General features: G+C 44.0%; 2 protein-coding genes across 4 annotated transcripts in view; both read left to right on the top strand.

Moving 5' to 3' along the window:
• Nucleotides 1-12,568, top strand: part of LOC149325529 (thiol S-methyltransferase TMT1B-like) — an 80,350-nt gene that overhangs the window by 21,789 nt on the left and 45,993 nt on the right. The window lies entirely within an intron of this gene.
• Nucleotides 1-12,568, top strand: part of LOC149325532 (thiol S-methyltransferase TMT1B-like) — a 53,027-nt gene that overhangs the window by 39,664 nt on the left and 795 nt on the right. For all 3 annotated transcript variants that reach the window (XM_089563760.1, XM_089563761.1, XM_089563759.1), the window contains exon 3: nt 6,266-6,415. In XM_089563760.1, the coding sequence (XP_089419886.1) occupies nt 6,266-6,415 (150 nt within the window). The remainder of the gene's footprint in view (nt 1-6,265; nt 6,416-12,568) is intronic.

The following is a 12,568-nucleotide window of genomic DNA, read 5'->3' as shown; positions in this document are numbered from 1 at the left end:
TAAAGGGGTATAGACACCTAATTTTGATGGCATGTTTTGCTCTCTGCAGTGATGCTTAAGGCACTACTATGCATGAATCACATTTCTGTATTCGCCTTCGGCAGTTAAATAATTTATCATAAAATTTTTCTGTGCTGCTGTTTCGGTTTCGATTTAAACTGCTGAACGATGGCTGTGACGCCACAGTATGGTTATACAGCACGTAAGGCATGAAAAGCTGCCATAAAATCGCTGCATGATCGTTTTAATTGACTATAGTGCTGAAGCCAGCCTTCCACAATAGCCGGAATGACGACGAAGGTAGAAGCATTGATAATATTGCACTTTTTCGTGGCTCCGGTGACTTATAACCACTCTTTGACGTAACAGTTATCGCTAGGCTTTTGAAATTAAAGCCAAAACAGCGCTAGAAAGAAATTCGATTATGATTTTTTTAGTGGTCGAGGAAGAGTACCACGTGGTGATCAGTATAATAATTCTTTACGCCTCAATACAGAAAAGAAAACACGCACCCAAAAGTTAGGTCTCTGTACTCCTTTAAGGCCCTTGAATAAACCTGCGCATCTGGAACCTTTCAGCAAACATTTCAGCCACCTCTTTCTCAAGGTAATATTAAGCATTCGAACTGATATTTAAAAAGTTAGATAATTAGCCTTTACTAAACATTTTATTTTAGAGAAAGAAAAAAACTGGCACTGACAATGCCAGGCGACTCTCAACCACTGAATTTAAATCAGCCAGACACACTGTCTTTTTTAAAATCTTGGTCTCTACAGATCCCACGATGTGGTGTTTGTAGGTGGCTTCCACATCATGGCGGACATTGTGAGTACTGTAGTTGGTAGTTGCTAGAGGGTTACTTCAATTTTATTAACTGAGCAATTTTTAAATTCCTGGTTTTAGGGCACAATATATGATACAGCGGAATCAGACGCATTCAAGACCGTAGGCTAACCTCGTTTAAAAATGCTATGGACTGGCATTGCGGTTGCATATATAGAACGGGAAATTATGCGCGTAAAACCAGCCCACACCGCAGCTAGAGATGCGCTGGATGTAGTGTGGTCGCACTTCACTCCGGGGAGGCGCGTTTAAAGCCCCCAAAACCGAAGTAGCTTTCCTTGGCCGTCTGACCGACTGGCGCCTTTCCTCTTAGCTTCGCCGGAGACAGAGGGAGGCGGGGCTCTTCACGCGTAACCACAAGGCTAAAAAACTCTGCTTTGTTCACGGAATAAAGTGGTTTGGTGTGGTTCATGGGGATTTGTCGTCCCAAAGCAACTCAGTATACGAGGGACGCCGTAATGTAGGGCTCCGGAATTTTCGACCACTTGTAGTTCTTTAACGTGCACTGACATCACACAGTACACGGATCTCTAGAATTTTGCCTACAGCGAAATTCGACCGCCACGGCCGGCATCGAACCCGCGTTTTTCGGGTCAGCAGCCGAGCGCCATCAGTGGTTGCGATGCTGACGCACTGTTCAGTGTTGCAGCATGGCGGCCAAAAATTCGTCGGCGCAGCAGACTAGGTAAAGCGACAAACGAGACTGGCAACTCTTACTCACTTCCTGTCTTTCATTTCGCACGGAGTGCAGTGGAAGGCCCATGTAGGATGCGTCTGCGCGACTACGTCGTACGGAGTGGCAGAGCCGAGAACAGCTAACTAAGAATGCTGCTAGTGAGGTGCGGGTCTCTCACAAAGTGATTTGGGCTTGCTGTTTTGTGACCGAGAATTTCCCGGTTTTGTTGTGGGGCTGTACCATATTCGGGGCATCTCTCGCCACCGTTACGGTATCCGGTCGCTTTGCGCGCATAATTCTACTTTCGATATCTGGAACCACAGATCCGACTTAGGAATAAAAAAAAAAACTATTTTCGCCTTGGGTGTTGGTGGCCTCCTATTTCGTTATACATAATAATGTTCACCAGTCAAACATTGAAATTTTAATTAGTTATTAATATTTAATGGTAGTTTAACCTGCTTCAGCCGACGTAATGATCGTCATACCCTATAACCCACCTGTACCGATCGTATGGTTTTACCTTTTACGAATTTTTAAAGACCAATTTGTACCGAGTTAAAAAAAAAACATGGTATAATGTAGGACCCCGATCTACTCTATACATGATATTGCAGCTAAATGTGCAAATATTTGCACTTCGTGCACCGTGGACAGACGCAGGAGTGCTGGGAAAAGCAGCTTTCGTTCATCTCGCTCAAAACCAGCCAAAAACGCAACGCAACAGGACAGTGGCTGGACTCTCAACTGAAATTTAATTGAATGAAAGAGGCGAAAGAAGACTAGCACAAAGATGCGTGCGCATATGACCGAGAACTAGTGAAAAGGTCGACAACAAACGACAGTCGCCCTTGTATTAAAAAAGCAAATTATTTTCGGTGAAGATTGATCCATGGCTTAGCTGTACACGTGACTTTTGATTGGAGATGCAGCATGACTCAACTATGTCTCTACAGATTTGTTGATCACTTCCATACGCCACTGCAGTCTCATGGAATTCAGGCGTGCAAACTGACGGGTCATCTTCCAATTGACATCCACGAGTTAGTTAGAAAAGCCAGATAGAACTGGCGTTGCATAGCCAATCCAGCGAATGTGAACCGGAAGATGACCCGTCTGTTTGCACGCCTGAGTTCCGTGAGACTGCAGTTGTGTATGGAAGTGGTAAGCAATATGTAGAGACATAGGTGAGGCGCACTGCATCTCAAAGAAAAAGCCACGTGTACAGCTAAGTCGTCGGAGAATCTTTACGGAAGGAATTCGCTTTTTAGGCTATGCACTATAGTGCAACGGGGGCTGTCGTGTGGTGTCCGCCCTTTCACTGGTTTCTGTTCATGTACACGTGCATCTTTGCCGGATTCTGGCCTCTTTCCTTCGATAAAATTCGTTGATAGCCCAGCCTATTCCTGAGTTCCTGATAGCCCAACATGGGATAGATTCCTGATAGCCGAGCAGATATTCCTGAGTTGCGTCTTTTGGCTGGCTCTGAGATGAATCAGTACCAACTCGCCCAGTCGTCATCCTTGATGAGGTTGCGTATTTGTCTCGGCTATTGTTAAACATGAAACGTGGATTCAGCCATAACAATATGACTCTTGTGGCGGCAGACATGCAAGACATGCTGTGAATGTTTTCATAGCAGCTTAACACTAACTTTAATTTTGTTGAAGATGTGAAAAGCGCACTATTAAAATAATTTCATCAGTGCGCAGAGAAGAGTATTGCGCCGCAAGGCGGCGCAGCTCCCTATTCAGAAGCAAAATCCAAATTTTCGACCCAACACTAGTCGGACCAAATAATAAACGTAACCTTCCCGGGATTCCTGCGGTAGATGAGGTGCTTATTAAGAAACTGGCATAGACGGCGGTGGCAGTTTTCCCTCTAGGCAATAATGAAGCCCTATGGATGCAGCATAATCAATCCAACAGAACGAAGCACCCGCAGTCATCGCAAAACCACATCTGCTACCAAAGGCGTGTCCATACAATGCTGTTTTGGCCACTGTGTTCATTAAGTCTGGGCACGTTTCAGTATGCTAACATTGCGACGCGGATAAGCATATTTGCGCGAAAAGTTTTAAATCTCGCGGGCTTAATTTTAAGTTCGAACAAAGAAGCCACGTCACTGCTACTTTGCAGAAAGGAACAGAAATGAGCGCTTCTCAGCTTTATTTTAAAAGGAATATAAAGCTCGAACAGAGACGGTGGACGAAGAAGAGGTACACAACACTTTCACTACAACTTTTACATTGGATATAACGCGGTGAACACAAGGACATCAATATTAGTTGATTTGCCTTTGTTAGTTACGGAGTTGTGTGCTTTTAGAAAAATTGCTGACAAGAGCAGGACCGCAATCTTTAATCCCGCGAACTAGTCAAGCCTTTGTAAAGCACATGGTTGTTTCTTTAAATCTTGACACAAGTTAGTTGAAGCGCTCTCTATAAGAACATATCCTGATCTCCTTGTCAGTGTACAGAAAGCATAAACATAACATTATGTTTAATATTTTTAGCACGTACACAATCCTGTCGGGAAACACCCGGTGTAAATGCAAGAAAAAAGCCTCTGCGGTGGCTCCGTGTTTATGGTGCTCGGCTGCTGACCCGAGAGACGCGGGTTCGATTTCGACCACGGCGGTCACATTTGGACAGAGGCAAAATTCTAGAGGCCCGTGTACTGTGATATGTCAGTGCACGTTAAAAAACCCTAGGTGGTGGAAATTATCCAGAGCCCTCCACTACCGCGTCCCTCATAGCCTAAGTCTATTTATATTCCGAAAAATAAATTCGCTAGCCTTTCAAAATTTTGAAGAAGGCATTCGTTTCAACTTCCCCTTTAGCCGCTCTGTATTGCGTTCAGCTAGAATTTTATTTTCTTCCGAAAATTTTCTTAATCGCTTACTTGCGTATTTCAGCCTGTGCCGAGTATTTTGCCCTTTTCCTTGCCACCTGCATTTACTTGCTAGTCACCGAATTCTCCCGCACACAACGTCAAACTTACACAAAAACCTTGCAGCGTATCGGTGCTCAGTTTGCCCAGAGCGTTCGCTATGAGTCTCGCCTTCTCCCTCAAACGTTTCCAGCGATGGCAATTACATGTCTTTTTTGAACTGCTTTGTCACTTGGAGTACCTTGTAATCTTCTATTCCACTTTGAATAAAATCCTTCTGTAGTGTTCCTATAGAGCGTTATCCAACTTTTGGACCCGATTTTGCCGTTAGTCCTTGTCCTCTTGCATTGACATTCGTTCTGACCCACATGTTGCCGCTCGAAGCTGGTTACGTTTGGTACCACCCTTTTCCCTTTGTGCGCTGTGTATCATTCTCATACTATTGGCCCTGCAGCTGGCTCGAATTCTATGTGATGTTTATTGTTAAAGTCCGAATTAGTGTCGCTGATTCTGCGTTTGTAACCGTCGTTAAAGGCTTACGCTAACTATTCCAATATAAACGGTTAAACTGGAAGCTTCATTTTTTTGTGAACAAACGTTTGTCATTTATTATGACTAGTCAGATATGTACGATGTGTTAGTGGTCTAACGTATAGGTTTATTGAGGAGCTGACTAAATGAAAGCTATATGACGGAAGGCAGAAAGTCATAAGTATTCCGTTGATATTCGTTAAAAAATCCATCCGACATGAAGAGACTGATAGAAAGAACATTGAAAGTATCGCTAACGCCAAGCTGACCCTGTATTCACAAATTTTCAAGCAGGCTAGCTACAGCGAAATGAAAAAGAAAAAAAAATGCCTTTTTTTCTCAGAGATAAAGGCGAAACCTTCCAGGAGCTGATTTGGCCACGAAAACCTGTGAACCTCTTAAAGGGGAGAAAGCGAGAAACGCATGTATACGCACGCGCTCGTGCACTCACATACCACATACGCACCGGCTGGTGCGCTGAAGACACTGCCACGCGAACAAGAGGCGCTTATTGCGATTTTGAAGATCTATACGAAGAGATATTCATTTGTTGGCAGCTTGATGGCTAGCTTATCTGCAGGATTTTTAATTAAGAAACTAAGCAGAACGCGCGCTCAACTGCGAAACGATTGGAAATTGAAGCTTAGAAAAGGGTGTCACTCATTCGCATCTCTTTTAAGAGTATTGGTGAAGCAGAGGAATAGGGCGCCAGCAATGAATACGTGACTTGCGAGCTAAAAAAAACATTTGCACACTACACGCTTCCGAAGAACTGACAGGATATGCGCCCGCGCCATACTGAAGTTTAAAACGTGCGCTGGCAACTCGCATCATACCGACCATCTTGCAACCAAACCCGTTCTTACCAACAAGGCGAACTTCTCTATCAGTTGCGCTGTCTGCATTGTGATCTTTTATGAGATCTACAGTGAAGAAGTCGCAGTTCTTGAAAATTCTGCCTGTGACGAGGTCGAATAGGTAGTAACTGGCCGAAGAGAGCCCTTACAAGGAACGCGAATTGTTTAAGTATACATGGGTAAAGTAAACTTCGTTCTGTTTGTCGAATGCGAATAATGGGAAGGTTCTAGTGAACTATTCAGTATAGAATTCATGCCAGTATTTTCTCCAAAAGAGAGAAAATATGCCGACGAAATTCTGGTGCTAGCTTGTCGCAAGAGTTCACGAAGCAGGTAGCATATACATGGACAGCGCCTGTCCTGTGTCTTTCTAACTCTGGTTCCTCACCTTTTTGCGCTGTGTTGTCACCATGAATCTTTACCAACTAGCCCAGTTGAACGTCTTGCTAAGCTCCTTCTGTTTCCAGGTGAAGCTGGAGCGCTCTTATTGCGGATTCGGGGAAGACATGCATATGCTGCCCGACGGACACTTCGACGTGGTGCTCCTCACCTACGTGCTGTGCTCCGCGAAGGACTGCCCGAAGGTGGTTAGCGAATGCAAGCGAGTCCTGAGAAAGGTGAGATATCCTCGTCTGTAATTTACACAAAAGCTAAACAACTCGAACGAATCGAAGTTATGGCTTCTACCGTTCATTTATCTCTGCTAGCCTCTATCGATTTTTCAAAATGCAACAATGCTCACCCGTAGGAGTACTCATTAAAGAATAATAATGTTACCTGAGTGCCAACAACTGTTTATTATTCAGTTGAAGTTCTGCCATTGCACGAACAAGGATATTGAGTCTCAAGAGTACAATATCCACGCGCGTGTAGCATAGAATTTCGCTAAGTAATATGCACTTCACTACATTCGAGTACCGTTACTTCCCTCGCATCTAAATACACTGCTCTTGAATAAATAAGCCACACTTGCGGACGAAAACCGTCTTCGCATTTGTTTGTTATGTTATTAGGTGATCGAAATGATCTTAGGACTAGTTATGTTGAGATTTAAAAAAATACAGAAACAGCACCTTTAAAAATTCATTTATTCTGTCAATTAACAACATGTTTTTCTTTGCTCTCGCTTTAATATCACATGCTCAAGGAAAACTTGAACATGCTAAGATATCAAGCAAAAGTGTCCTTAACATTGGCGCAACAGAGTTGGCGAAATTGTGCTGAGAAGAAATGCTGACTAGGCATCGCTTGAGAGCCATGCTTTGAAAATCATGCTTGTATACCTATGGTATGTGCTGCGCACCGCTGCCCCTGCTTCAGGTGCCGGGACCTCGTCAGGCCAATTGGCCATTTTGCCCGGGCTCCCTCTTTCTGTTGAAAAAAAAAGAAAATAAAATTCAATTTCCATTTAAAAAAAAAAAAAAAACAGAGGTAATTGTCCTCGAGGAACGTTGACGTAAAGTTGCAGATGTAAGTAAACAGAGCACGCTATTCCCTTGAAAGTGCAATCAAGCCTTCCCTACTGGAAATGATGAAAGGTTGTTTTTCCATCACAGAGCGCAGTGGTGTCCTCTAAGTGCCGGAGCGTAAAATAGTTGCCAGTTTAATTTAGACAACGTGTGAAAAATGATCGAAGGCAATAGGGTTCTCCGCTTACTTTTGTCCACACCTGTACACAATGTGACCTACACTGGTCTTGATATTAAAAACGTAACCTCCATGTCACCGCCTTTTTGCTTCCTGACCGTCGCGTTGTTTAATTTTATTTACCTACTGACGACGTGTTCGCTTGGCATTGCAGGGGTGAAAGGTGATTATGGCGGAAATGCTATACGATGAATCGGAACTTTGATTAGGTAGTAAGCTCGGCCATGGACGCAGCTACGTGGCGTGCCGAGGAGCCGGGTATAATGCTTTTTTCCCCAACCAGGTGCCTTACTTTGATACCGTTGCTATTAAAAGAAGGATGCTCAATGCCGACTATACAGTGAATTCCCGCATTTAACGCGGACACGAAATTTAGGCCCTTGCAAGCGATACCTGTGTGTGGCCCGCGGCGCAAGCGGCCATTTCTTTTTACTCGGAACATTTGCTTTGAAACTGAAAGTTTCAGCGGCCCCCTAAATTCAGCAGGGCATTATGATGCAGTGCAAAACGTTAATCTTCCTTCTTACAAAGCAGTCTAGTTATCAAGCGTCCCAATTTTTAGGGCAATCCGGACAATAGTTTAAGTAACATTATTTACGGTGCATTACACATATACAATTATAACTTTACAATTTGCATAATTTATTTATTCACTCATATTACAAGCGAGATTCTAACCATGGAACGCAGTGCATGTTGCAAGTACTTTAATGACTGCACACAGAAAATAAAATGCCACAATCCGGCATTTCGAGGTGGTTGTAATTGATGTTTTTCGAGCCGGACAGCTGGGCGAATAAATGAAACGGATTCGCATGCACCTTTCATGCGCTATGTCACGCATCAGTTCCAGTGACATTTTCCAACATTTACCTCTAACATTTTCCAGTAAAAATGTTAGAGATACATGTACAGTGCGATGTCAGTGCACGTTAAAGAACCTCCCGCGGTAGAAATTATCTGTGCCCTTCACTATGGCGTCCCCATAGCCTGAGCCACTTTGGGTCTTTAAACTTCATAAAACCAACCATTACAATTTGTAGGGGCCAGTAAAGCATATCTGGACATTCTCAGTGTCTTATACTGTGAAACCAAAGGCTTATTCAAATGCTCAGCTTGTATAAGCCATGATACGTTGTCGCTTCTGATTAGTTGAGGAAGCCCGCCAGCGTCGAAACATCTGTTTTGCGCAATGACTGGCGTACTTGAGGCGGTTATCGTGGATGGCTAGGCCTGGGTTAAATGAATAGTAAAGGCAATACACCTGTGCCCCATGCAGGTGTTACGCAAAGAGTGCATCTAAATATCAGAGAACATGAAGGTGAAGAAAGAGCGGGCATTATACTGGTTCGCGATGTTAATGCTTCGTTTTACTGCCCAAACATACCCTATATATCTAACAGATTACTGCGCATATTTAACAAATTCTGACTTTGCAAAATACGCATGAGCGCGCACATAGACTCACACGCACAGAGGCAGAAAGAAACAATGAAATTAAATACAGCAATTTTCCGGTTGTAATTCATAACTTCCCTTTCACTAAATAATGACTCAACAACAAAGCAAAACTGTGGCAGCGTCTTCCCCTGAGACGAGTACAAACTTGAGAAATTCTGCTGTAAAAACAACTGAAACTACGTTTAGATTTATTTATTTACACGGGCCCATGCAGAAGTGAAATCAAAATTATGGTCGTAGGCATTCCCCAGAAACTGAATGAAGGTGGATTAGTAGATGAATTAAGGTTTATTAGTGGGTTGGGTCGGGTATTATCCCATATGATAATGCAGCGGAATGTACTCCAGCATTCCAGAGTGTGAATGGCTAATACATTATGTTTACTTTTATTATTTATTTATTTACTCGGGCCCATGCAGAAGTGGACACAAGATAGAAAAATGACAATAGTGGGGTGAACAAGGAAAAAAATAGTGGCAAAAATAAATACAAAATTATTCATAATCACAGTGGCACAACGGTGGAAACGATGTCAATACAAGGCTATTAACATGTTCTACGAAGAAAACAGCTGAATTACAGTTCACAACAGTAGATGGCAGTTTGTTCCAATAAAAGAAAGCTGAAGGGAACGAGGAATATTTGTGAATATTATTGTGGCTTCTGAGATGGCGAAGTGCTTTCGCATTGTTATTTTTCGAGGAGTGGTGAGATGGTTCCTGAAGGTATGCTTCTTTTGTACGTCTTCATTAAGAGAAGGCACTTTTGCGATTATGGGAAGAAATAGACACCAGTTTAGGGTGAGCAGATTATATGGTGCTCACCCTAACTGTACTGAATTACTGTATTGTGACAGGAAGATAGTGCCCCCAGGAACATCAGGTGGCGTTGCTGCTGGACAAGTGTATTTTTGGATGATAAACGCATATGCAATTCTAGTCATCCCAATTATGTCATCACTGCAGCAGGGGCTCAATTGACAAGAGAACTCTGAAAAGAAATCTACTACCAAAATGTGTTTGTCCGCCCACTAGCATGTAACATATCTCTTGGGAGAATTTGCACATTGCAATACTGCTGGCTGTGATGCTGTGAGGGCAACTGACCTTTCAGCTTTTTTGTTGATAATTAGTCTTATAACGAGTAGGCACTACAGCGTGGAGCCTGTGTTTTCTAACCAGGAAGCATTAGCTCCCGAAATAATTAATTTGCGGCCTGTTTCTAGCAAGGCTCATTAGATGGCTTTGGATCAAAACTAAATGTAGCGCTTTCATGTACGCCTTCTTGAGGCTTGTGGTGGTTTAGCACACTACGGTGTCAGTTTTAAGGTCAACTTGGTACGCAGCGAAAACAGCCCAGCATGCATCGACAGATCCATAGTTCCAGTTATAAGACTAGGAAACTAGGTGGCTTATGCGTATTCTGCATATCGTAAAAGAACACTAGAGAGAACTATCAAACTGAGCAGGACTGAAGCCGCCGCGGTGGCTCTGTGGTTATGGCACTCGGCTGTTGACCCGAAAGACGCGGGCATTTCGATGGAGGCGAAATGCTAGAGGCCAGTGTACTGCGCGATGTCAGTGCACGTTAAAGAGCCCAACGTGGTCAAAATTATCCAGAGCGCTCCACTACGGCGTACTTACTAGCAGGCGGACTTACTATTCCTCGAGAACACTAACGAAGTTTTTTTTTTGCAGTACGAAAAGGTGGTTCCGTTGCTGAGAAAATCGAAAAAATCGAAAATGAAAGTCCCGATACGCTCCCACATTCAAAGCGGCCGTGAAAATTGAACTTGAACTGTGGTGAGGTCATTTCTTTGACGCATTTGCAATGTAACTCTCCGACTAATCAGAGGCGCCACTTCCAAGGACCGGAAAAGCCGGCCAGAAAGCGCAACTAGCCCGCCAAACCCGTGATCGGTCGATTCTGCCGTCAAGGCTGCAATACCTCGCCCCCTACCGAAAGGCAGATTCTCTCCGCCGCATCGCATGTGTCTACGCTTCGTTTGTAACGCGCGCCTACAATTGAAATAGGCTCTGTGGGTGCGAATGAACCTACGGGAAGCTATCAAGGGCAGCAGCAGACGGTTCAACAAACTGCCGATCGCGTGAGCGTGATCACCAGCTTACATCGGCGACGATGACACGAGCATGTGGCAGGCGGTGCATTGTGCGCTGTCGTGAACTGTACACTTAAGCTTCGAAGGATCCTCGAAAGCATGCGAGCAGCAGTCGCGCTCTAACATATTCATTCGACACCACATTTGAGTGAAAACAGTGCGCACGCATTGGTGACCAAAAGACGCGCTGCGCTGTCGATTATTGCGTGTTTGTTGGCTGACTACGCAGTAAGTACGATCGGAGGCAACGACTCTCCTGTGGTCGTTGCGATGCATACTTTCGCGAATTGCTTCCTGTGAGCTATAAGCAGAAAATGATCGGGGCACTTTATTGACTTCACGCATAATTTTGGTGAACACACATCAGCTGTTTGAACGTTTTTCTCCCGGAAGAGCGTGAACACTCAATGCCAGTTTAACAGCACCGAATCTGTATGGCACAGCTTCGCCAGAGAGCAATAGCACACGAATGAAAGGCACCAAGATTCTGCAAGTGGCGGCGCTGAAGCGTTCCACTCAGTCCACGGCGGCGAATGGGCATCCACACGCAGACTCGATCACCTGGCTTGTATTGCATTTGGCGCCGGGCAAGTTTGTCCCTTGGTGGGCGGCTGGCATCGGGGCCAAAAGAACTTACGACTTTCACCCCCCTTTCGAACCATATATGATGTTATAGAGAGAATTTTTGCTGTGCTTTTCATAAATTTTTGCTTTGTACTCATCATTACTTTATGTAAGGCGTGAGCAACATGTGAGGGAACAAAGTTTGCGCAGGTCATTTATAGATTCTTACAAAGTTACCCATGACAAGCATAGTCTTTTCTATTGTCATACTATTTTTCCTTTTGGTGCCGAATATGCAAACTATACTAACTACACTTAATATGTCATACTGCAACTATACTACTCCAAACTATGTTTATATGCAAAATTCATTCACAAATTTAGCTGAGAAATATCCACAGAATTCGCAGCTGTTGTGCAAAAAATTTGTTCTCTGCCGTATTGCTCACGACACTACCTTACAGAGTTTCAGTTGCGACACTGCACTTGCCCTATAGAGACATTTACTTTGTGCACTCGTATGTTCGCGTTGATTTCACCTAAGATTACAAGAAGAGAAGCTTGAGACACGAGGCTGATGTTCTTGTGCCTTTGGGGCATGCGAGAGGGAAACAACGTTTTTTAAGCATGACTATTCCTTCCAATAAACTTGTGTTGTTTGAAGGAGTGTACGATGGGGGGCTAGTTGGTAATCCATGAACTAAGAACGAAAACCACGCAAAGGACGAGACACAGGGAAGAAGTAGACAGGACGAGCGCGGTCCTGTCTACTTCTTCCCTGTGTCTCGTCCTTTGCGTGGTTTTCGTTCTTAGTTTGTGTTGTTTGCGCTGCAGTTTTGAACTGCGCTTCGGCTGCGCGTGTGTTTTCTGCGGACCAACACCTGATTACTTCAAAATGAGCCAGGGTGAGGCAGTACGTATATTCGTTGTGGCTGGCTATGCATCTTGTAAGTGCTCTCCCGATGAATGAATGCGCAGC

The sequence above is a fragment of the Amblyomma mixtum genome, chromosome 10, assembly GCF_055824585.1.
Source record: "Amblyomma mixtum isolate Tamu chromosome 10, ASM5582458v1, whole genome shotgun sequence".
In the NCBI taxonomy this organism is placed as follows: domain Eukaryota; kingdom Metazoa; phylum Arthropoda; class Arachnida; order Ixodida; family Ixodidae; genus Amblyomma; species Amblyomma mixtum.
Note: the sequence above shows the minus strand (reverse complement) of the source record. Positions and strands in the feature narration are given on the sequence as shown.